At 38.5% G+C, this 25,500-nt stretch overlaps 2 protein-coding genes across 4 annotated transcripts; both read right to left on the bottom strand.

Annotated features, from left to right (window-relative positions):
• Positions 1-32: 32 nt before the first annotated feature.
• On the bottom strand, positions 33-6,498 carry LOC121199490 (cadherin-13). 2 transcript variants are annotated; one of them, XM_041064227.1, is made up of 18 exons: positions 6,382-6,498; positions 5,930-6,049; positions 5,694-5,840; positions 5,458-5,602; positions 5,164-5,336; positions 4,924-5,055; positions 4,650-4,832; positions 3,777-4,120; positions 3,501-3,643; positions 3,162-3,392; positions 2,782-3,006; positions 2,382-2,503; positions 2,058-2,135; positions 1,824-1,928; positions 1,551-1,658; positions 1,333-1,386; positions 1,097-1,177; positions 33-991 (listed from the first exon to the last, which is right to left on the bottom strand). In XM_041064227.1, the coding sequence occupies exons 1-18, from the start codon at positions 6,415-6,417 to the stop codon at positions 686-688; spliced, it is 2,733 nt and encodes a 910-aa protein (XP_040920161.1). In that variant the 5' UTR covers positions 6,418-6,498; the 3' UTR covers positions 33-685. The 2 variants fall into 2 exon arrangements, with proteins under 2 accessions (XP_040920161.1, XP_040920169.1); XM_041064235.1 differs by having other exon boundaries at positions 2,382-2,500.
• Positions 6,499-8,905: 2,407 nt separating this feature from the next.
• cdh26.1 (cadherin 26, tandem duplicate 1) lies at positions 8,906-19,065 on the bottom strand. 2 transcript variants are annotated; one of them, XM_041064248.1, is made up of 19 exons: positions 19,019-19,065; positions 17,530-17,589; positions 17,349-17,441; positions 17,076-17,237; positions 16,832-16,979; positions 16,407-16,576; positions 16,176-16,304; positions 15,878-16,063; positions 15,480-15,751; positions 14,651-14,796; positions 14,316-14,546; positions 14,007-14,228; positions 13,352-13,479; positions 13,137-13,211; positions 12,486-12,551; positions 12,183-12,257; positions 11,165-11,203; positions 10,971-11,045; positions 8,906-10,725 (listed from the first exon to the last, which is right to left on the bottom strand). In XM_041064248.1, exons 1-19 carry the CDS (start codon positions 19,043-19,045, stop codon positions 10,507-10,509), a joined length of 2,523 nt encoding a protein of 840 aa, XP_040920182.1. In that variant the 5' UTR covers positions 19,046-19,065; the 3' UTR covers positions 8,906-10,506. The 2 variants fall into 2 exon arrangements, with proteins under 2 accessions (XP_040920182.1, XP_040920190.1); XM_041064256.1 differs by having other exon boundaries at positions 10,971-11,042; positions 19,019-19,064.
• Positions 19,066-25,500: the final 6,435 nt, after the last annotated feature.

Raw genomic sequence — 25,500 nt, 5'->3', positions numbered from 1 at the left:
AACACGGTAATCAACTGAAATTTCTCACCAGCAAAGAGTTGATGAAGTATTAAGTGGATATGCGGATTAGTCAAGATTCAAAGGCTAGATAAACCAAATATATCTAAAGATAAATGTGGTAGGTTGCTATTTTTCCCCATTAGGCTGCATTATGAGATGTGTAGTCTCCTTTCTCTTACTCCTGTGTGCTTATTGTTATTTATTACAGGTAAAACCAGTGCATTTTTGATTAACATTCATATTTAGCTGTAAACGTTCTTAACTCTTTGTGAGCTCCAGAGAATATAGTTCTTTTTCTTATAATGGTAAATCAGCATAATAACTTCATCCATAGGACGCTGTCATAACTTGACTTAACATCACCTGACTTGCAGTGGTCATCACAAAGCCATGGATGAAAATCTGTACATTTAGTTTATCCTCAGATATTGCAAAAGAGAGGCATATATTTTTTTCCAGTTTAATCCAAAAATTCCAATGGCTATCTTTCTCTTGTGTATATGACAGAATTATCTGTCATATTATCAGTATTATCAAATTTTCATATTTTCTCAGACACCGTCATTCATAAAAATAGAAAAATGAAGGTGTAGCTGAAGGTAGCATACATAGCTTGATGTGAGCCACCAGAAACAGAAAGCTAAACACTCCTTATACCAAATGATTACCTACAATTATCTATAATTTACAAATGTAATTGAGTGTTCATTTTAGTTTTATGGCTTTCAACTTGGATCAGAGTTGCTGTCTGAAGTTTTTCGAATACACAGGAGGTTTTTGTACTGTAGGCAGTGCTATCACCAGGCGTGCAGATTGAGGCCAGAGTTCTGAACTTGAAATCCATGTCCCAGTCCAAGTCTGGATCAAAGGAAATATCAGAGATGGAGATGGCATCAAGCTCAAAGCTGTTTTCTGCCTCTCCCTCTTCAGCATACACATGAGGAGCATAATCACCCAGCTCCTTTCCTGGTGCCTGGAGAGTGTACAGCATCTGCAAGATACAGGGGAGAAGAAAGAAAAGGAGAAAATGCTTTAAAAAAGAGAAAAACAGAATTTCCTTTTCCTTCCTTTGCTTTGCAGGATTGATGAAATTTACCTTTTTTAGTACTTGTAGCTGAAATTCACGTTGGATTACATTATTCTCCAGACCTGAGTATTTACTGTGTTCTGCCCAACTCTGGAAAATGAGAAGCAGATATTTGTATGAACTCAGTTGTTTTAAATAACAGCAGATGTCCAAGGATGAATGTCATAGTTAAAGTTTATCCATGCAAAAAATAAAATAATGGAAGATTTCATAGGAAAAACGGATCATGGTGTAGACTGCAGTACCGCATGCTTAGACCCTCCATGCAGATTTCTCACTCTCGTGGCCGATGACGCGCCCTGAAAATCAAGCACTTCAGTGGTTATACTGTACATTACAGTGACTTATGTGATATGATGAACTGCAAAATGTCATGGTATCAGTAAAATAACTGGCCTCTGTTAACATTACACAGACTCAATACTACTACTAATAATAGTAATAATAGCATTAATTTCAATACCCAATGCATAGATTTCTTCAATGAAGAAGTATGTTCTGTGCTTTTTCTTTGGGACTGGGAGTAATGTACACGGGCTTGAGTTTCTTCACTTAGTGAGTCGGCTATTAACTGAAAAAAACAACAAAACAAAAACCTGTTGAGCCTCACTTTTGAAATAATTTTAATTAGTGTACATTTGTCACCAAACAACGTAAGAAGAATGTTAAAGGATAAAACTGGCAATGAAAAAAATGTTCTTCTTCTTCCTATTATTATTAATAATAATTTCCGTACCCAATGCAGATTGTTCCTCTGCTGTAGCACATCAGTTTGAGACATGCCGTACCCTGAACTGACATAGCCAACAGACGCATTCGCAGTTGGTGGACTCGTGAATTTCTGCAAGAAAAAAGAAAAAAAAACACATATCAAGGCAATGCATGACTATATAAAAGTAGATAAAAAAGTAACAAAAAAATTGAAGTAGTGGACATTTGTCACAATTCATATGTAATTTGCACCACCTACTGTGTTTGATGCTCCTTGTTTTTTTTTTATTCGTTGTCCAGTCTTACTGTTTCCTTGGTTTGACGGGTCAAAAGCCACCTGTTGAAATTTTGAATGTAGTCTTAAGCTTTTAAAGCAACAAGTCATATTGTAGTGATTTTGCTCTGTACTATACTACTGCTGTGAGATGAAGTCAGCAGAAATGATCTTACTTTCCAGATGTTAACACTTTAAAACAACAAATAGAAACAAGTGTTCGTAGGTGGGAGTGTGTGTGCATGTTTGTGTTTTTATTAGCCTACAGTAATAATTAAGCACAGGTAATTTTGAAATAAACATATTTACTTTGCAGTCAGTTCCTGGTCTCTCGATGTTAAAGCCAATCATATGTTGTTGTGCATCATCATCTGGGATTTTTATTTGCTGTTTTTCGCATGACACCAGAGAAATCAAAAGTAGCATACCTGCTATATAAAGACGACACACACCAAATCATACGTTGTCTAAATGAGGCCACTAATTTTCTACAAAATTAAGTTCTTGAAGACATTTCAACTCTCATCCAAAAGGCTTCTTCAGTTCAAGAACCTCAAGCAAGTCCTGTTGACTTCACAGACATACCTAAAGAAGGGCTCATAAAACTGATCTGGTTTCATATATGCAATAAATGTAATTTAGAAGATAGCATGTTAATTTTTTGAGAACTTATTAACAATAATCAAGGTATTTCAGACATGTGTCCTACCTGCAATCGCTAGTAAGATGAAAAAAGGGATCAAAAGACTTCCTCCTGCTTTGGAGCCCGTAGATTTGTTTAAGCGGCAGTTTGGCATCGCTGCGTCTAAGCAGTTGCACACAGTGACTGACAGGTTGTGGACAGCAGCGATGCCCTGAAGGTCAGACACTTCAAGCAACAGCTCATAGTGTCCAGAATAAACTGTGCCATCTTTCACCAGGTTGACTGAATACCCTGTATATCCAAAATGAATTGTCATAAAAATTCATTGTGACACACTTTATAACTAGACTTAGAGTTTAATCTGACAGCAGTGATGTTATTTTGTACAGGTTGTAAGATCTTGGCTACATTTGAACTGCAAAGAAGTTGTCTGAATTAGAACTCACCTTGCACAGGGTCAACCTTCCACTTGCCCTCAACATTTCCTTGGAGCTTGAAGGTGAAAGGTCCACCGTAGGGTACTTCATCCAGGTCCACAGCTGTGATGTTGGCCTTAGAGGGTACATCACTGGCAGATTGGCATATGTCAATTATGGTTGAATTCAGGAATGGAGCATTGTCATTGGAATCTGTAACATGTATGGTGAGGGTCGCAGTACTTGTCATTGGGGGTACACCTGGTGACCAAAGACATGTATGGTAGATTTTCAGTAATGTGATAAAGAAATTGTGCGAGTTTGAAATTGATATTATATGCAGTATGTAAATAGTCCTCCAGGTCATACCATTGTCAACAGCATAAATTGTAACCACATAGATACTGTCTTTCACAAAAACTGACTCTCTGTCTATGATATTTGATGTGGTTATTTTTCCAGTGTTGGGGTCCACTGTAACCCAGTCAGCTGGATCCTCTCCTTTTTTGTATCTGAAACACACATATGTGCTGTGTTAGGCAGTTTCAAGTTCTCTGTGGATATACTAATGTCTAATACTACTTACTAATGTAGAGTATTGTGGCTCTGTGTGCTGTACATGTAGCCAGTCTCTTCATGACTTACACAAACGTGTTTGCACTGGTGACATCAGGGTCTCTGGCTGTAAATGTCACCAGATAACGTCCCACATCAACATTCTCAAGCAACTGAATCCTTTTGTTTGGTTCATCGAAGATTGGAGGCTCATTGACATCCTCCACAGTCACTGTCACTTGGTAGGTGGATGAACCTGGCAGCCCTGCCCCAATACCAACACCAGTGGTGGCACCAGTTATAATGACAGTACTGGTAGTGACTGTCCAAAGACCAGTGGTGGTGCGTCTCACCACTTTGCATGAATGGTAGGGGATTTCATTCTGTACACTGATCGTCACATTCCTTTGAGAACCGCCCTCATAGTCCAGTTTCTTTGAAAGAAGTAAAGATGGTGATTTGAAGACAATATTAAAATTTATACCATAATGTAATTTCATATCATACATCACATGGCTGTTTAAGAGACAGAAAATTCATCGTACACTGGTAGTGAGTGATTTCTGCAACACAAAACTAAACTCTAAAACATCTTTTTAGTTTTTTGGAGCACTGCCTGAGCAGGATGTGGATGTAATTAAGACTGCATGATATCTAAACGACAGACATCAACTAAGGGCATCTGTCGGTACAACAGCACGCTCAAGAATTCAAGTCCACTGTAAAGTGTGATCGAAAGTGCTTTATCGTACACCTTTGTGCTTACTGTACCTGATTTTTTTTTCCTGCAGTTGTTTTTGAAGATACAAAGCTGTTGTTCTTGTGGTGGGTCTGGTACATTTTTTTTTTTTTTTTTTTTAGAAATGCGACTTCAGAGTTTAATATATTTTCACAGATTATCACTGGACTGTAGCTTGAAAAGATGAATTCAGTATACCGTACTTATGAGCATGGACAGATTACCTTCTCCACATACAGCAATCCATCATTTGTCTCAGGGTCAGTAGTGATACTGAAGTAGTTGTTTGTGTCTCCTTGGATCTGATATTTCACTCTCCAGGCTGCTGTACCTTTGGTGTCTGCGTCTGTAGTATGCAGACGTGAAACAAGAACATTTTTCTGTCCTTCTTTCACACTCCCTGGACCCTGGGGTAAAAAAAAAAAGAATTGTTGTATTATAGAACCAGCCGTCATTTCCTTACCTTCCTCAAGGTAATTGAATGAAGTAATTGCTCACTGTTTGTCGTGTGATCACAGGAAAGTGGTTATTTCCATCTTCTATGTTGATTACGACAGTGCAGGAGCTGGAGAGCTGTTTTTTTTCTCCACGATCCTTGGCTTCCACTATAATAGTGTATTTCTCTGTTTTCTTATGGGTTACAAAGAAATGTCATTTTCCGAAATAAGGATGAAATAATAAAACATAATTGATTTGGACATATTATTAAAGATTGAACAGGAGGGAAGTTCCTCTCACCTCATGGTCCAGACACCCTTTAAATGAAATGGTTCCAATTTGATCACCGTTGATCTGGTTTAAGTAAAACTCCAGTTCTTCTGGCTTAGGAGTGACTGAGACTATTCGTAAATCAAATATTTTATTGTTCCCGCTGTCAGCATCTGTTGCCTTAATGATAATCAAGCCAGTCCCTGTCAGTATCACAAGAAAGTTGTTTTATTTTTTTTGGAATTTTGAATTTACATAAATTACCATTTCAAAGCAGCAGCAGTAAAGAGGACATGAGGAAATTGTTCAAAATGAGTAAGTTACCTTGTGATTTTGACTCTTCTATGGTGATCTCATACAGTTCTTGATCAAACTTCGGAGGGTTGTCATTTGAGTCGATAATCTGTATCTCAATGCCCAGCTGTGTGTCTATTACATGACTTTCTTTATCAAGTGCCTGAAATACCAACTGTAATGCAAAAGCAAGAACTGTGAATTAATGAAACCCCCCTCCTACCACGTCACACACCCTGAGCTCATTCACTCACTGAGACACTAACCTTAAGCTCGTTGAATTGCTCGTAGTCCACAGGTCTTTTTACAGTTATCTCCCCTGTGGAGGAGTTGATTTCTAATGTGTCTTTGGGTTCCTTATCAACACCTTGACCACTTATCTTGAACAGGGTGAGGGTCTTCTCAACTGAAATCTGTAGAGAGTTAGAACACAAAAGCAATACATTTTGTAATGATCTTCCTTGCCATACGTGGCATTCATATCCATGCATTGGATACTCACTTTGTCCAGATAGTATGGGAAAGGTCCTTCATAGCCTTCATCAATAGTAAAGGAATCTATGATCCAGTTTCTTTTTTGTCGCTGCAAAATTTCTGAAGACAACCTGCTGATTCCCAAACACTGCAAAAACATTATGTTGCAACACTTATTTTGGATTAAGTACATGTGGGATGTTCTGTTTTTGCACAGGTCAGAGGGAAGACATAAACTGCAAAAAAAAAAAAAAATCTCCTCACATACCAGTAGAATTTTTAACTGTCTCGTTTGTTTATTGTTCTTTCACTTCTTGGTTGGTTAACAGGTTAAAATGATAAATCATTACATCTATGTTACATGTTGTTAGAGTGATTCTAAAAACTGTTTGTCGTGTTGGAATCTAAGGCAGTAAGCACAGTTTTAATTATTTGTATCCCTCCTGTGCAGAAAGACTTCCACCAGAGATAAATTCTTACCAGCAGCACGAAAACACTGAGGTGTATTGTCCCCATATTATCTCCAGATTACGTGTTATTCTAAAAGTTAGTCCCTCAGATAACAGGCTTTCACTTGAATGCACCCGAGTGAACGCTGCGCTGCATGCCAATGGTTGTTTTTGGCTGCAGTATATATATGTGAGTGGGAGGGCCTGGAGATTTTAGGTGAATGCCACTGTGCTATCACAGCATCTGAGTGTAACACAGTCTGAGTATTATGATGAGAATAGAGTTTCTCATTTAACTGTTTGTTACATAGTATGATACTGATTATTAACTTTCTACTAACCTTTCTTAACATGGCTACAAAGTGCTTCATATTGGTGCACACACAAGAAATTGTTCATGTAAAAGAAAGCATAATAAAACATAATGAAATAAATATTTACCCAGATAAATATACACAAAATGTATTATACAGTATATCATATTATGTTCCATTATGTTCCATATAACACATGATATTAATAAATATATAATAATGAGGTTTGAAAATAATGTTCCTGTGAGGCAAGTTCAAAACCCACATGGATAATCAAAAGAACTTGGACAGATTTGCCCTCTTATTGTTTTGGGCTGTTTCCCAACCCAGTTAGCAGTAACAAATGTTGAATTTAGGAGTTTATGCAATGAACTATTATTGTGTGCATTTTAGCACAGTTTGGCTCAGCACATTCTTTATAAGACAAAGAGAGAAGGATCAGGTACTTAGGAAAAACTGCAAATGCCATTGTAGCTCCAAACCATTGCAGAAATTACAAGGCTTTTTAATTCTCCCTCAGATGATTTTATAAAATTTAAATACTGTGATTACTTAACACTCCATCGTGTCTTTTGGTGTTTGTCATCATCTTTATTATGTGTTTTGCTGTTTGGTGCATGCAAATATTTCTCATCTTCAGTTCATCAGCATGATCTGATTTATCTCCTTTTAGCAAAGATTTTATGTTTTGCCTGTTTCGCTGTGCAGCATCTCATGTACTATTTACTCTAATGAGAATGGCATTTCAGACCACCTGAGGACACAATCTAATGGAAGACTTCTTTGCCATGTGGGCATCTACTGAGCCAAAATCTGATCCACTTTGCTCAGCACTGCTCCTGCTCCACTGGGGGTGTGGGTAGGTGATTGGGCGTTGTGGAGGGGTGGGAGGGGAGGTACTCATACTTTAATAATATACCTCTTTTTGTCTTTGTTAGAAAAACCATGAAAGCACAACAAGGCACATCAGTCATTTAGGTAGTGTGCTTGAGGGGGATTTTAAGCAGCTGCTTGCACAATTACCTACATGTTCCAGCTAGCATCATACAAAAGCAGTGTAGGATATTTTCCACTGAAGCAAGGTAGCTCTGAAGTCATCGGCCATCAGTACTGATGAAATCGCTTCTCAGGAAAAAAGATAAAAGCAATTCTTTAACACCCTGTGTGGATGACTCCACACCTTTCGTGCCAGTAAAGGGCAATGTCCAATCAAGACAAGCATACTGCTCTTTGCCATTTGTAAAGATTCAACAGCCGCTTTGTTATTTCTGTCATTAATTAACAGTAGTTGAGTTACTTTGAATCACTGCCATACTACCTTGTGTCTTTTGGTGATCATCAATCCAGTTTTATTGCATTGATTTCCCATTGCATGAAGCACCAGTACTTTTAATGTTTTCCCTTTCTCTTGTGGGACAGAAAAGAACTGAACTGAACTAAATGGATCTAAAGATAAAAATGTGTTTTGTCTATATTCGGTTTGTTTCTAGGTTATGCGTATGGGCCACGCAGATTGACAGTTTCAAATTTGCTTACCGTACTCTTGGTGCCACACCTTAACTGTGTCAGGCGTCTCTGCTTAGTACATACATGACTAAAAACAGGTTTGGCCAGTTCTGCTGACAGACTAAAGAGCACCCACTCCACCTTTTAGGAGAAGGTTAAAGACATACTGAATGTCAAATTAAATTGCACCAGCCGAAGATTGCTTTGGCAGCAACACAGGGAGTTGATGATAGGAAATGATGTGACTTTCATATAGACATACAGACGCTACACAGATTTAGGTGGGTCTTTTGCATGAATCATGTGCAGGGTGAGAAAACTGTCTACGGGTTTCTACCTTTCTGATGAGACAATGCCAATGACATTTCTGCTGTCACCACTCCCACGCTAACAACCTCTTTATGTTTTGCAAGTCATGTCACAGTCTTCACTTTAGACTATTAGTGTGCAAGTGTAAAAAGTAATATAAGTAATGATAGCGGTTAAAACTGGATCTATAAAATTATAATGTGATCTTAGCACTCTAACATAGTGGTACAGTATGTTGTTAGTTTGGTATAATTTTATTATGATCGCTTTAGCATATGAACACTTCTCTTTCCCCTTATCCATGTAAAAGAAATCATCCCAGAGATTGCTACTAGCAATTTCCTTCTATGTACTACATTTCAGTGTCTTTTCTAAAAAGAATACATATTTAAAACAACAGATGCAAAATGCACATAAGAAAACAAATCAAGGAATGAGTTGTGTATTGTTGCAAGACATGTACAGTGTTAATTCCACACTGCTGTGTTCACCAGCTCAGGGTTCACCATTAACAACAGGCCACAGACATTTACAGAATCACTCTCCAGTTACTTGAAATAGTAATTTCAACCAGTCAAATTTCTACTGGTCCTTATTAAGAATCGTTTTACGAAGGGGTATTCCTGTAAAAGTGATGTGCAGAAGTAAAACATCTTATACACTGTGAAGCATCCCAGTTTCCACACATAAACGTCTGTAAAATTACAGTTTAAAACATGAAAATAATACTGTCCTGACAAAACCTCCAGAGCTAGAAATGATATGCAGTGAGAAAGCAGTGAGATGTGGCAACAATCACTCTTATTGCAGCATAGTAAAAAAACAAGCAAACACACCCATCAAGATGCAGCATTTCAAAGTCACCAGAGCATGATAGTTTGTACAGTGCATTAATTCAAGCTCATCTTCAAGCAAAATACAGCCTCTACAACATTATCCTTGTTTTGTGGATAGATACCAATAAACAGTATCTGAGTCACAGTTGTGTTCAAAAGTTTGGGCACCCATGGGCAAATTCCATGTTTTGTAGCATACAGAAAAGTAAAATAAAATAAACAGTAATTGTGACGTGCTAAAGTTTGGGCACCCTACTAAGGCCGTACTTTGTAAATAAACCTTTGGCAGATATCACAGATTGAAAAGGCTTTTTTTCAAACTCTTTTGCTAAGAGTCTTTCTATTTTTGATTTAGGACTTTTCACTTTCAAATTCCTTGAAGATCACTTCAGGTTCTAAGATATTTTTAGACTGTCTTGCAAGCACAGCATGTTTAAGATCTACAAGCAGATTCTCAGTGCTGTTCAAGCCAGAAGGCGATGAGGGCCATTCCAAAATCTTCAGATTGTGTTCCTTGAAGTATTTCCTTGGTGGATTTTGAGCTATGCTTTGGGTCATTGTCCTGTTGTAGAAACCTCTCTTTTCACTGTCTTGACTCACTGCATGAAATTTGCATCCAGAATCCCTTGGCGCTGGTTGCCACTGTTTGTAGAGACAGTGCGGCACAGGGGAAGACAATTTGACAGTTTAAGACAGTGGCACCACCAGTCCTGTGTTAGGTAAACCTTCTTGTAACTCCTGAAGAGTGAAAGAATTTAGCAGCTCTCCAAACGTCATTAGCAGACAGTTCCTAAAGGCAAATCTTGACTCGAAACATAATTGGTTAATTAAGTTCTGAGTGATTTAGAGTTAGAAGGGTTGCCAAACCTTTGCACATGCAACAATTACTGTTTCATTTCTTTAAGGTCATGAAATAACCACCAGTAAAAATAATAACAAGTAAATAATAACCAATAAAAGTGCCTTTCCTCATTTTTAATATTAGTATTTGCGGAGGGGGTTGTGTTTACCTTTTTTCACTTTAAAAATCAATGAAAAATGTAAGGTCCAGAGGTTCCCAAACTTTTGCATACAACCATTGTGGCATATAAATGTGCCACATATCCAATCAGATAAGTCCATAATCACAATCACAAACCAGCAAGAAAGAGCGACCTGCCTGATAGAAAAATCACGTTCCAGCTGTGCCCTTCAAAGCTGTATGTTTTTTTCTTGAATTTTCTGGTGACAAATGGCTCCCAAGGTCTTGAACTTTGGCCCCAAATCACTGAGAAACTGCAAATCCTGTCCCTGGTCACTGAGTGACAGCTCATCCAGTGAATGGCATCCTGTGCTCATTCCCTCATAGGCGTAATGGTGAGGTTGGTACACTGGGTGGTCTGTGTGGTTTTCAGCAATTATGCGCAGTCTCTGTGGAATTGCATCAAAAATAAATTTCTGGGTCAGTTTTGTCAAAAAGAGGTCATACCAAAATACATCTAAAAAGTTTGGTATAATGTTTTATTCATGGCACTTTTTTCATTGCTTAAAGCAGAGGCAGACAACCGTATAGTGATTTTATGTTATGCTTATGCATAGAGACAAGTGCCTTATGAATGCGTTAACATAGCATGCCTGGTGTTCAGCTCTATGTGATGTGAGACAAACTGCCTTACCCTGTCAATGTGATCTGCAGTATACTGATTTGACTGCAGGCTGAAAAAGCGCTGGTACCTTGATGAGCCACCCTGCTGACAGAGAGGAGGACGGTGAGCTCTTATAGCAAAAAATTATATGTAAATGCACAAGGTGCCCACTTTATATTGTACTGACTTATTTAAACAAAAAGTAATTGAAGCGCACTACTTACCTGGTAGGTGTTTGTCCTGTTGTTAGTCCATGTAGAGTACTAAAATTAAGAAAACAAATGTATGTTTAGTCTTTTAACCTCACTTGACCTTGCACGGCAGTCACTGTATTTGGAATTTTTCTAACTTGAACCACCTAGCACTTAAAGAAAGAATGCAAGAATCTTTTTCAGTTGAAGAAATGTGGATCAGGATCCACCCCATTTGTTGTTTATTTATTTATAAGGGACATTAGACTGAATATTATAAATACCTTTCAGTATAGTATAATAAAAGTCAACAGAACCAAAGTATTTATGGATTTAAGTGTGTCCAAGTATGTGAATTTATCTGTTACATCTTTAAAATTGCTATATTTATGTTGCATTTTAATGTGCAAGCAAATTAAATAAGTCCACCAAAAATACAAATAAAAATAGGCAATTATTAGACGCGCCAGTTTTTGTTTTTTTCATTCAAGCCGATATTATTACATCATGAAAAATGTGGAAAAATGTTCCAAAATCTTCTTTCATTTCTCTGTTCACTTCTTGTTAATCTTATTATTTCACTGAAACTAGTCAACATGCTTTTGAGATATCATGCTAAATAAGAGAAGGACAAAAAACTAAGCAAACAAAAGGGAAAGACTTCCTTGTACTCGCTATGTGTGTTGTCATAATAGTACTGTGGCACCCTCTTGTGGATTTGAACAGTGTGTGGATCAGCTACACACACACACAAAACCCAATCTCAATTAATTGATTAATCTTCCTGTGTAAAAAAAATGTAAAAAAATTGTGTAAAGTTCAGTCTTGTCTTAATAAGTGAGAAAGAAATTCTGACACGTGAGACGCTAGAACCAGAAAAGCGTTTTTTCATTAAAAATCGTTAAAATTATTAATCGGTTATCAGAGTAGTTACTGATTAATTTTGTCAACTGGCTAATCGATTAACTCATGTAATCGGCGGACCCATACAGTTATTAGGAAACACATGCCGAAAGAGGCACCTATTGTAATAACAGCCATAATTACTCACCGTGGCCTGCCCTCCAAAGCCTCTGAGACTGTTTCTTTGAGTCTGCATTCCCAGTGAGGTCATGTTAGAGTTCATCTGTTGTGGATATATTGCAATGTTAAATCAGGGTCTAAGAGCATAGTAGGACAGCAACAAGTCCTTTCTGTTACCAACAGATTTTTCCTTCATATCTGCACTGAAAGTGAATTTGTTGTTTGTGAAATCATCATTTCAACAAGTCCTGCTACTGTAAAACATTCCTATAAATCCTCATAATTCTTTGTCTTGTTGACACTCAAGCACATTTACAGACCTACTACTCACCATGGTGAACCCTGAATTGTTGTAAGTGTCCATGTCCTGGGTCATTACTGGAACCGCTTTAGAGACCTAGTTGAGCAGAACAAATTAATAAATAGAGCCTAGTAAAAACTGGATTGTATTTTTGCTACAAAATTGAAGGAAAACATTTTATCAAATGTTTGAAAAGGGAAATGCAGCCACAAGATCGGGCTCAGATCGTGTAGCCCCGCCTTGTATGTACTGCAGGCAACGGCAGATATCTTCTTTGTATCGTGCCAAGCTACTGCTGAAGTTCACCTGGTGCGCTACTTATTACACAATCCTGTACAAACCCTGTAATTTATGTCATAAATGTGTCTACAGCATACATCTCACACAGTGTCTTAAATCACATACCTGTCTATCTGTCTTTAGGTAGACGAACAAAGAATTGTTCCAAGTAACTGGATTATAGCTGTCAATAATTTTCTGCACACTTAGGAGTCACATTCTGTAAAACATGCACTGTTTTCTTTATATAAGTATGTTGGCTTGTCTAGTGAGGCCTTTTAGACTCTTACCATTTGACACACCCTGAATTTGCACCCACACTAATACCTTAGGCCTGTGTGTAAAAAAGTCTACCACAATAAAAGGGAATGAGAGGCAGTTGCGGGAGGGGATGAGGAGTACCTCCTTGGTGGCTTGTTTTAGTCCGTCTGTCACAGTTGCGTAATTTGTAGGTGTCATGGGCAGAGTGGGTTCAGCCTGGCAGAGAGGGAGAAAAAAGAATAAATAAGAGGGCCAGTCTCCCCAGAATTGGTAACACATTGTGACCGGTGAAGAAATGTAGCATCCTATCGCTGTCTTACTCCCTCTAAATCGCAAACACAACACAACCAACTCACTGTGCATGTAGCGCCCCCTCCTTCTTGGTTGTACTTGATAAGGGTCTGGCTGCCCTCATCCTGCACCAGGGTCGGGAGGTGTATGAACTCCTTCCTTCCACACTCACACATAAAGAGGAATAGCAGTACTGCAGGCACACATCAAAATAACACTAAGAACAGAGTGTACACAACTACCACATAAATTTCCACTGACAATGAGGGCCAAAACAGAGAATGTCCCCTATACAAGTAAGATAAAGCTGTGTGAGGAAGGTGGGGAAAGAAAGACCAATGCTTACTTCTCCCTCATTACCGCCATGGAGGGGCCCATGAGCAAGGCTCTTAACCTCTAACTGCTCCAATGAAGCTGCTCACTGGCCAACAGGTGAGACTGCTGTTGTACTGGGGAGCTTTTAGGGATGAATATAAGGCAGTATAATAACGTGCATATCAGCACAGCAATGGTTAAATTAAGCTATTATCTTCCTCATCCCTCTATTAGTTAAGTGATTGATCTCAGAGGGAGCTAATGATCTTGAGCAATTAATTATTTCATTTAACAGTCAATTTCTGTCTAATTGACTTGATACTAAAACATTTTGAGGGTCACTGCAGGTTTATGGAGGATGAACTTTATGGTTTTGTTAATGTTTTCACTGATTGCCATACTTACACAAAAATAAGAGCAATCCTGCCAAAATCAGTCCAATACCAGGTGCCCCAAGGCCGGATGAGATTGGCTCTTTGCTACGGCAAAAGTCTTTTTCTCCACAGTCACACACCATCACCTCCACAGTGTCTTCTGCAGTCATGCCCTGTTGGTCCTGAATCACCAGGGGCACTGAGTAGTTGCCATAAGGAAGTACCTTCAGGCTAACAAGGCCACCTTCCTCACCTGGGGACGAATGTAAAGAGAGGTGTGTTGTAACGCTTTGATTGGTACAATTTTTTTAGTGAGGTGGGTGTAAAGGTATGTACTAACCAAAGGCAGGATCTAGTTTCCATCGCTGCGCCAGAGTTTTGTCAGCACCCCCCAGAGAGAAGACAAAGGGCCCACTGTAAGGATGGACGTCTGTGTCCTTTGCAGTCACCATGACCTTGTTAACCTTGTTTCCACACATTATGACACTATTGTTGACCAGCTTAGGCTGGTTGTCATTGACATCCATCAGATGGATCGGGACTGTGCATGTACCTGTGGCTGGAGGCTCACCTTGGTGAACACAGCAAAGGAAAAACCACCACTTTATTACTCTAGTTCACCAATGGACCATATTATATAGTTTGATTACAATATACAGTAGAGCTCCTTCATACCATCATCTATGGCAATGATGACGACTTTGTAAATGCTGTCCTTGTCAACGTGGGGTGACTCTCTGTCCATTTTCTTAGCTGCTTTGATTTGTCCAGTTTTCTCATCAATGGTCACCCATTCGGCTGGATCTTTTAACAGCTTATACCTAAATACAGGTAGGAGATATTGGAGAGTGAGGCAGAACATATTAAGTGAAAATGCTAAATTGCGGTTACTGGAAACCAAAGGTGTAGCTTTGTTGTGTATTACATTCAAAATGGACCTTGCTCCCAAGGTGATGATTTTGAACTATAGATCACATTTGTGGCAAGACTTCACCTAATAAAAGGCATGCACTTATATGTTGGTGTGCAACTTCTAAGGCACAAACAGAAATACTACATAATTAATAGATAGTTAATAGACAGTTAATAGATAATAATAGATATAATAATAATAATAGATAATTAATTATTGTCACCAGTACGCCATGCTATCAAGTACATTTTACATAAGGCGTGTATTACAGGGCCCTACCCATCCAACTGCCTGCCAAAATCCTAATAATTTGTCTTCCAGAGAACTGACAAGCTGAGTTTTTGAGCTGTAAAATGTCCCAGACATCGCACATTGTGGTCACAATTATTTGATAACCAAATTTATCAAAAATGTTTGGCAATGATATGCGTTTATTTAAAAAAAAAAAAAAAACATCAGATGTGCAAATGCTTTAGCATTTTCTAAGCTCTCAAATCTTAATATTGGTAACTACCAGAAAAATCCAACTTAGGCTAGGTTTTATTTACAATGTGACAATAATAAGGAGGCATACAGTGTGTAGACACTAACCTGATTGCGGACACATTAGAGTCGACATCATGAACCTCTGGAGTGAACAGCACCTTTCCTGGGTCCTGCTCTTCCCTCTGGTATACTTTAGCTGGGGGGTTCTTAAAGTAAGGTGGGTCATTGACATCGATCACTTTCATTGTGATGTTGACTGGCCCTGCCCGTGGAAGTGTGCTTGCACCACTTGGTGCACTTTTACAGACAAATAATGGTTCCTCATTCTCTACTCCGATCAGCAGGTTGGTAAAAGTTGTCCGCTCAAAATCCTTCCCCTGCAAGAAACACACAAGTTTAGGTTGGAATTGGAGCAACTGCTATTTATGATTAAAGATTAAAGTTTGTTGGACTTTTAGCTTGGCCCACTGTAAATGACTTAAGTTTGAGAAAAACAGAATTACCTTGATGACACTCAGAACACCCTCATTTGTTTTGGGGTCGGTTTCAATTTTGTAGTTTTCGTCCTCATTTCCTTTTATGAAGAAGTATTTGGCACGCCAGGCTGGAGTTTCGGGAGTGTCTTTGTCTTCCACCGAAATTCTCAGAATATCATTTTTAACAGTTGATTCTAACACCTCACCGTTGTACTGGACAGGCAGAACAGTTTCACCGTTAACAACATCATACATCACCGTGAAGAGCAACTTTACTACTACTACCACTAATAATAATAACAACAATAATAATAGTAGTCCTTGCCTTAGTATCCTTGAATGTTGGCGCATGAGTGTTTGAGTCAAGAATATTGAGAGTAATAACAGCAGTGGAGGAAAGGCGTGGTGTTCCATGATCCTTTGCTTCAACAACAATTTCATACGTCTTTACTCTCTGGAAGATACATAAGAGATGACATTTGGATATCATTGAAACATTGGTGTGTGTGTCTATGCATGTGCATGCAGTTGTCAACTGTAAGCCACTGAGCCTCACATCGTAGTCAAAACATCCTGTAAAGGTGAGCTGGGCCATCCTGCCATTGATCTGATCCACATTAATCTTGGGCTGTGCCGGGTTCTGTGAAGCCACTCTGATGGTGATTTTAGAGTTAGAGGAGTTCATCTCATCCCTGTCACTGGCCACCAGACGCACTGGCAAGTACCCTTCAAAGAATTGAGGAAAGGAAGCACAAGAATGTGAATGTGTTTCAGCAAAGTAGAAGCACAGTAGAATGCAGTTTGACTATAAAAGACATGAAAGATAAAGTCCAGATTTGAAATTATTATTTTCTCACATCTCTGTGGAAGCATCTAGACTTTCTGAGAACTCTGTAATAGCCATGTCACTTTCAATTGTTCTCATTTTTTGATGTGTGATATTCAGTAACTGTAGAAAGATTTACACAACTGTATACTCACCCTCTGGTGTATTTTCTAACACATCTACAGTCTTTGGAGGATCGATAAATGTAGGTGGGTTGTCATTGATGTCCTTTATTTGTACATCAAAAGCTAGTTCCTTGTCTTTTTCCTCGTTGGTGTATTTGTCCAAGATATCAAATTTGATCTGTGGGCAAAGGCATTCATACAAGATTAGTTTTATTGGTGAATCAATATGAAGTGTATTTATCATATAGGGACTGGTAATCCAGTATTAGCTCACATGGAAGATGTCATTTTCTTCTCTGTCAATGGGTTTACGGGCATAGACTTCTCCAGTAGAATCATTAATGCAGAACACTCCCAGCGGCGGCTCAGTCACACCCATTCCACTTATAATGTACTTGTGATTTTTTGCATTTGGATCTATTTTGTCATTGAACATCTAAAATCAAAAAGCACACAACTGAACTTCTATTGTATTTATGTTTGGTCCAGCTTGGATACTGAGCTGCCATACTGATTGGTAGTTTTAATCTGCAAATGATGTCCTCACCTTCGAAATCAGTAATGGGTATGGACCAGGTTCGTGCTCTTTTACTTCAATCGTAGACAAAACCCATCTTCTCTTAGAACGCACCAAAAGCTCCTGTAGATCACACATACAGTTTTCATAATTTTTGCAAGAAGCAACACATGTTGGCAGGAGTCTGGAATTCCAAACATGAAACAGTTACCCGCTTGGCACGTCTGTTGGGGTTCCAACAGTAAGACTCTACCAGGGCTGCCAGTGCAACCTACAACAGGAAAACTGGATAGTAATACTTGTTTTTGTCATGACAGATAATGTTTAAAGCACTTTTAATGCAACATAAGTCCAGGACACTCGACAGGTGCCTCTTAACACACGTTATTCACTGCTTATTTACACAAACTTTGACTCTGACTTTCCCTCCATTTTCTTCAATATATTTTGCCACTTAGATTCATTTTTCCAGCTATTATTTAAATTCAGTACAATTCAGTGTGTCTGTGTTTCTGAAATTAAAACATAAAACAAGTAAGCAATTAAAAACAAGGAATTGTCTAATCTTCTTGTTGAACAAATTTTTTTGTTCTAAAACTTTTGGCCAGTAGTTATGATTACCGTTGCACGGGATGAGTGTACAGTGATTGATGGCAGTGAGAAAATAACACCAACTTAGATTTTTAATGGGATCTTGATGAAATTAGTCAAACAGTGAACAGGTATTAAGCTATTTAATGGGAATTATTACGCCATAACAGGCGGGGTTTTTTTTAATTATTCTGTTGCTGCCTTAAAGCCAAACTCCATGGCCTGTGGTTGAAAGTTCCACATAAAGGTAAAGGCAGTAGAGATGCGTCAACTAGGGACTTTATGGTCGCCATCTTGACTCCCAGGCCCCAGTTTTTTTGTTTAACCTTGCCATCTGACTGACACATAGCATGTACTGTATTGGACAGCTGTTTCAAATCACTATGTTCACAGGACAACTTGCCATGTCATCTGATAATCAGACTGAAAGCAATTTGGTTTTCATTTATTTGAATCATTTAACAAACTGAAGATGTGGACAGTGATTGAGAGGTCTTTAACCAGGCTGATCATTACGAAACATGACTTCCCACTCCTTATTTTGAATCTTGCCTGACAACCAGGTTTTCTCTAGAATAAAGGTGTATTAAGAACTACTTTTGTTATTGACATTTGCTCGCCATAACTGAAATGTGTTTAGGAATCAACAGAAATTCTCTATTGCACAGAATTAAGTTGCACAAAGCCTGTTTCTTTATTTAAAAGAAGGTTCTGAGGTTGTAACTAACTAAATAAAAGGAAGACATAAATTACAACCCAATCTAATGCAACAACACTGTTAAAAAAAGAAGCTGTACTCCACTGAATTGTTACCATCTTCACAGTTTGTTTCCCATAACATAATGTGCAGAACTAGTTTTGCTTGATGACTTCACCCAGCCACATTTGTGTGTAGACTTTTTAACTGATAGAACAGCAACTATACTATACATTTAGTTATCCTACTATACATGTAGATATTCTGTGCTGCTTTTTCCAAGTTTAGCAAGTTCTCACAAGCAACCAAACTCTCTCAAATATGGGGTTATAAAAATAACTAAACATTCACTTTCATGTCACAATTTCCAAATTTTATCTTGTTTTAAGATAATTCTGAAATTTGTGCTTACCAGCAAAAGCAGGGAAATAGTCCTCATCTTGATCCGCTCTGCTTGAAATCCACTGTGGGAGTGCTCAAAAAGAGTCAAGCACGGCTTTAATAGCAGAGCAGAGACGACAGCCCACATTGCCTGCAGGCAGCAGGTTGACTGACTTTGCAGTTCACAAAAGACCGTTTGTTCATGCGCGCAGATATATGCAATGAGATATGTGAACTGTGGTGTTTGTGCCTACAGTTTGCGTGTAAGACAAGTTGGAGTTATGCTTTGTAAATACCTACACGTGTATTTGCTTCCCTATGTAAATGTATTTTGTGAGAGCATTTTAGTTAGTTTAGTAGTTAATGTGAACTTTAACAAGGCTCTCTGGGTGTGCTTACACGGCTTGGCTCAGGTGTACACACCTCCAGCACTGTAGCTCAGGTTACCATGTCTTATTTATGTCTGGCCTACATCACACACAAATGTGGCTCAAATTCATAGGGCCTGTAAGTCTTAGATAAAGTGACTGAAATAATATTTTAAGCCCACCAGTACAGTGTACTTCACCCTCATTAAACCAGCAGTAAGTCACAAATATTGAGTACATTATTACAATACACATACTGGATATAGATACCATTTGTACCATTAATCTTGCTTGTGTTTTGTGTTTTTCTATTGCTCTGTCTCAGTGACACATCACTTAAGACAGGATTACATTATGCTTGACAAAACGAAGGGAAGAAAGCGTGACTGTCCCTATTCCTTTAGGCAGTATTAAGTGGCATAGCACCTGAGGTCTTCGCACAAGCCTGTAGGCGGAATTGTTCCCATCAAGTAAAGGTTGGCACAATGTATGACGTATTGAGTACTGGAATGTTTATTAAAAGAGTATATCTACATTTGAAAAGGTTGAATGTTAATTTGAACAGAAAGTGCTTAGGGATGGTCCAGTAATATATTACAAAAAAATATATTTGATATTAATACAAATTTATATTGATATTTTCATGAATATCAGTGACCTTCACTTTCACTTATTTTCCAAAAATTTTATTAAATTAGCCCCGTTTTTAAAAAACAAAACAAAACAAAACTGAAAAACAGAGACAAAGAAACCTTTACAGCAAATGACAAATTTTCCATCACTTAAATAGCGATATGTATTTTTTTTTGTTAGTTTAAAAAAATATATGTATTTTTAATGGCTAATACGTCACTAAGCCATGTTATTACCTGACATTTCATAACATTCCAAGTGATTCTTTTGCGTTAGTCTGATACGTATTGTTACTATGTAGAGAGTAATTTCCCCAGGAGGGATCAATAAAGTGATTAAAATTAATTAAAATTATTCTATTGTGCTGAAACTGAAATGAAACTGTTTGACTCACAGGCAAAGCAACCCACCCAATTCCATTGGATAATTAACTTTTGTGATCAAAGGTTGTTATGTTCAAAACCTCAAGGGATGACTAATTTTTAACAGGCAAAATAAGGAAACAGTGTAAACAAGTAGACTAATTTTCCTGTCCTACTAATCTCCTGATGTATAGAAATCTGAATTTCCCTTGGGGATGAATAAAGTATCTATCTAAATCTCTATACGTCCTTTGAGGACAGGGAGAACACATAGACTGACTCATGTTTACATTCTCACTTCTTGCAGTTTGCAATAAATCTACAGTGAGAAACCAAAGGCCTCCGAGGAAATTCACATGAACATGGGAACACATTCACAATCCATTCCGAAGCCAGGTCTTCCTTTTAGTGAAAAAAGCGTATTCTTCCATCTCATGTTTGGCAAATGTTAAACAAGCAGCTTAAGAACTACTTGAGTTGTTTAGTCTCTTTGTAGTTTTTTTTTTAAATTATTATTATGCTTTATATCTGCATGTATGTTTGTTTTCCCAAAAGCACTTTGTTACATAGCTGCTCTTGAAATGTGCCATATAAGTACCCAAAAGCCAACATTCAGAGAGAGCGTACTTACTCGATTATTTTTATTCTTATTACAGTCCACTTCACACTCCTCATACTGGTATGAGGTGTTTACGCATAAATAGATAACTACTGAATGACGATCTTAATAAACAGTACCTGACATCTGAATTTATTTTCACGGGAAAAAAACAAACCTGCTCTGCTAGTCAGTGTGTTGACAGTTTGGAAATATCGTGAAATTTTTAGTTCTCTCTAAAGCTCTAAAACTCCTGCCAACTCTAAAAAGATCCACCCTAGGGATTTAGCCTCATTTCACCATCAAAATCTTTTTTTTTCATCACACAATGAGATGGTACTAACAGCTTGACCTTTTAGACTGCAGGCAAAAGTGGATTACATTCTGTTAAGATAATTGTATGTTAATAAAGAAAGCTGTTCTTTTGTCATTCTTTTGTGTGGGAACATCTAAAGATGATTCTGCTTAGGAATGTAGTTTGTCCATGCCAATTATAATAATGATTATTTGACTTAAGACTTAACACTGTCTTACAAAAGGGATTGTGAGCCATGAGTAGCTGTCGACAAGTTCTCTGAGGTTTGAAGGTGCCGTGGCACAGGTACTGAAGAGTGACTTGTGGAAGGTTGTGGCAAATCTTTGCTGTTTTAAGGTGGGCTTCTGGGTTAGGAACCTAGGCCTCAATTTCAGAGAGGGAGATAACAGGGGACAGTACCTTTGGATGATAAATGAACAGTGGCAAACTGGTAGAACTGCAAAGGAAGAAGGATTAACTCTGGTTTTAGGAAGTCATTGGATTGCTTGCACTGGTGTTCAGTTGTTTTGATAGCAGAGTAAGACTGGGATCTGACATGGGTTACTGTGGCTTAAAGCTTTAAACCTGGAGTGCAGAATTTTTCTCTTCCATGTTTGGCAGTGAGAGTAATCACTAAGTAATCACACAAACACTGTAGACACTTGAAAGCAGCATAATAAGAACATCTATGTGTCCATGGCATCTGCAGCTGTCCTTGTCTGTATCCACAAAGGAGTATAATTGAGGTTCAACGCTATGTAACACTCCTACTCAAACAGGCTCATGTTCAGAAATAGTCACAGAAATACAGAGAAAATTCCACAATTCCAAGGCAAAGACCCATTATTTATGTGGAGTGGGCTACACGTAATAGCTACATAGCATAGTCCAAATATTTTACAAATACCAACTTTTTCAAGAGCAGTACGTGACTTCTGTGTTTGTCCCCATTGAGGATAAGCCGCTCTTTTGGTTACCCATTTGTCCTCACTGTTTAGACTTCTTCCTCTGAATGCCGAGTTACTTTTTTGTCTGGAGCATCAGAAACCTTTCTTGGGTGCTTTCTCCTCTCTGCCATACTCCTACTTGAGGCAGCCTACTCTGTCTTCATTGCAACGGTTGCTCCCTTCCTAAGCCCTGACAAAGCAATCATTGCTGTCTTGCTCAAAACGCATTGCAACGGGTGCAATGGTCATCTCTCTGTATCTCGGCAAAATGCAGAGAGATTTACCTGACACTGATGAACTTGTTTGGCAAAGGCTTGTATATAACGGATGTCCATTTATAAGCCCTGCATTCTAGCTTAAAGTTTTTCTCTGACAGTATTTGAGTAAAAGCTTGAATGTGTCTCTTGCAAGTCTTTAGAGTTGTCCCTCTGGTGGTCTTGGTATGCAAACTCATAGACAGTAGGCCCAAAGTTCCTGAGGCACTGCATAAGTAAATACGTAGTCAGTTTCATTTGAATGCTTGGGGACAAGGACTTGAAGGGTTTGCTTCAGGTTTGGTAGGATATTAGTTTTTGATCCTAGTTAGAAGAGCCACAAAAGCAAGATTGGTTGACAAAGTCATGTGATCAGAGATAATTTGCATTTGGTAAACCTAGGAGGTTTAGGAGAGTAGTGACCTGAGGGAGAAAATATGTCTGGATCTGAAGCCTAGAAATTTGTTTAAGTGGGAAGCTTAATTCAGAGCTGAAAGCTTGGTTGACTTTGAGAGTCAGCACACAAGATGAATAATGATGTAGTGGGTAACGTAATGGCCCAACCTCCACCATAGCCAACTGCGTCTTGGCTCATGGCTTCCAGGCAGTTCAACTCAGGCAAACAGCTCTGCCCTGTCCTTACCACAATAGAGTAAAAACAAATCAGCCACAGGTCCACAATGGCACCTGAGAAAATGTTACTAGGACTTAATTACAAGCTAACTTGTAAAACTTGTTGAACTGGAGAGCTGGGTGCACAGGAGAGAGAGAGAGGAGAGGAAGAGGCCAGTTTGTGTCAGATCTGTAGATCATTTTAATATAACATCTGCATTTTCCCTGAGGGGGAATTCTTTCCTCGCTTGCACGCTATCATACAGGCAAACACAATGCTGACTCACAGTTTTTTAACTCTGTCTTAAAGCAATAGTCAGGTGCCCATGTGAACAAGATTTGCTTGATTCCCCCTTTTTTTTGTACTGGCCCTGAACAGATACCTACTATATAACATTTTTTTCATGTGTGATATTCCAAGTCAGGTGAAGTCATTTTTATTTATACAGCACCAAATCATACAATCAACATTCCCCATGTGGTGATGGGGTAAGAGGCTCATGGTAAGTGGCTGTCTGCCTCAACTGGTTTGGTTGAGACACAAAACGAAAATAAAAAATTATGGTGGTAGTGGTGGTGGTGGTGGCAGCAGGTATGTTGAGTATATATATGAGCCTGTCCTTTGATGTGCCATACAGGGTAGGTATGTATATGCGTGTGTAAAAGTATGCAGACCTTAAGCTCTCTAGAATTGGTTGCCAACATGTTTAGCATTCCTTTTTATAATTGTCAGTCAGAAATAGACAACACAGGTAAACTCTCAGTAAATTCAACAGGTTAACCCTCTGTTTTCTTTTTATTTAGCTCATAGCAAGATGTTCACATTGTAAGAGATACACATCATGGTTAACACTGTAAAAAGATTGTTTTGTAATGTTGACAATCCACGTCCTCGCTCGCACACACCCATATACTGACACACCCACACGAACCGACACACACTATATGGTGTGCATAAACAAATCACTCACTCCTCATGTAATCATTTACATATATTCAGTTCTCAAGTTACTCTCACATGGATGAGCGTTGTAACTTGGTTTTAGGTACAGGTGTCACCTGCATAGTTCAGTAATGCAATACTTTGTACTTACAGAATTGAAATATAGGGTAGTCACTAACAAGAACAAAATGGCATGCATCTACAAACACAGTTCCGTTCATGATACTGTAAATAGTTTGCACATGCACACGGCAATCGATTAATGACAGCATTGTTAGCGAAAATAAACTTTTTGTTGGGTTTTGGTCACTGTGCCTCATTTCTGCCTCATTTTGATTGTCGGAAAACATAAGATAGAGATGCAGGGTCCCTGCACAGCTTGCCCTTTAAGCCCTGCAGGCAAGAGCTGTCAGTTTGAAGTCTTGGTGTTTTTTAATGTTCACTAGAAAGCCATTATCACCAAGCAGATAAAAGCATGAAAGCATAACCGCAAAGCAATAGACTAAATAGCTCACTACAGTTTGATGTGAACCACTCCACAGAGCGGATGTTGTATTCTTGAGTTCTGGTACCTCCTATGAGGGGCTTCTTCCTCATTGTAATCTAAATGCCATTATATGCTAGGAAAATCCAAGATACTCAAAGTTCAAGAGTAGTAAAGGTTAAAAATGTTGTGTTTTTTTTAAAGATTTCATTGTACAAGTCTGGATTTGTTCAGTGGCTACAGTATGACTTCCTTCCATTTTGTTCCTTTATTCATGCATTAAAGTGACGGGAACCTGTGGTTTCAAGTCACAGAGTGGGCAGGAGGAAGGTTACCCTCTGGCAGTAAGAGGAACATAATTTCAACTGACAATCTTTTCATCTCAGCCAACATGTTCTCAACAAGTTAGTGCACAGGACTGTTGTGAGTTATATCATTTACATAAAATGTCTAGACACTGTTGCCAAGAAGTTTATTTTAACAAACTGAGTAACATATTCTAGGAAAAATAGAATAGCTGTAAAAAAAAAAAAAAAAGAAAAGAAAAGAAAAAAGAAAAAAATCCAAGCTACTCAGGAAAACATTCAAAAGACACAGCAAATCACAGCCAGGTCAACCATGCTAGGATTCTCCCCCAAAGAAAAGAATGCAAATGTAGAGAGAGAGAGAGGGAGAGGGAGGGAGAGAGAGAGAGAAAAATCTCAAGCTCCTCTGACCTCTCTGATTTCTCTACAGTTAGTAAAACTCAGTTTTTATGAGGATTTAGTTGCAAGACATCTTTCCTCCTCGTCTTCTTCCTCTGTTTCCTCATCCCTCATTTGGGGAACAGAGGTCAGCAGCAGAGTATCGGCATGGACCTCTTCGTCGTCTGACTGGATCACAGGTGTGTCAACTCCAGCCCCGCTTGTATCACTGGAACCAGATGATGTAGAGGACATGCGAGACTTGGAGCCGCGGCGAACTTCATTTTGTCGTTTCAAAGGTGCTCGCTCTCTATAGACAACCTCTGCATCTTCA

Source organism: Toxotes jaculatrix, chromosome 2, assembly GCF_017976425.1.
Source record: "Toxotes jaculatrix isolate fToxJac2 chromosome 2, fToxJac2.pri, whole genome shotgun sequence".
In the NCBI taxonomy this organism is placed as follows: domain Eukaryota; kingdom Metazoa; phylum Chordata; class Actinopteri; family Toxotidae; genus Toxotes; species Toxotes jaculatrix.
The sequence above is the reverse complement of the archived record's forward strand: the minus strand, read 5'-3'. Positions and strand labels throughout refer to the sequence as shown.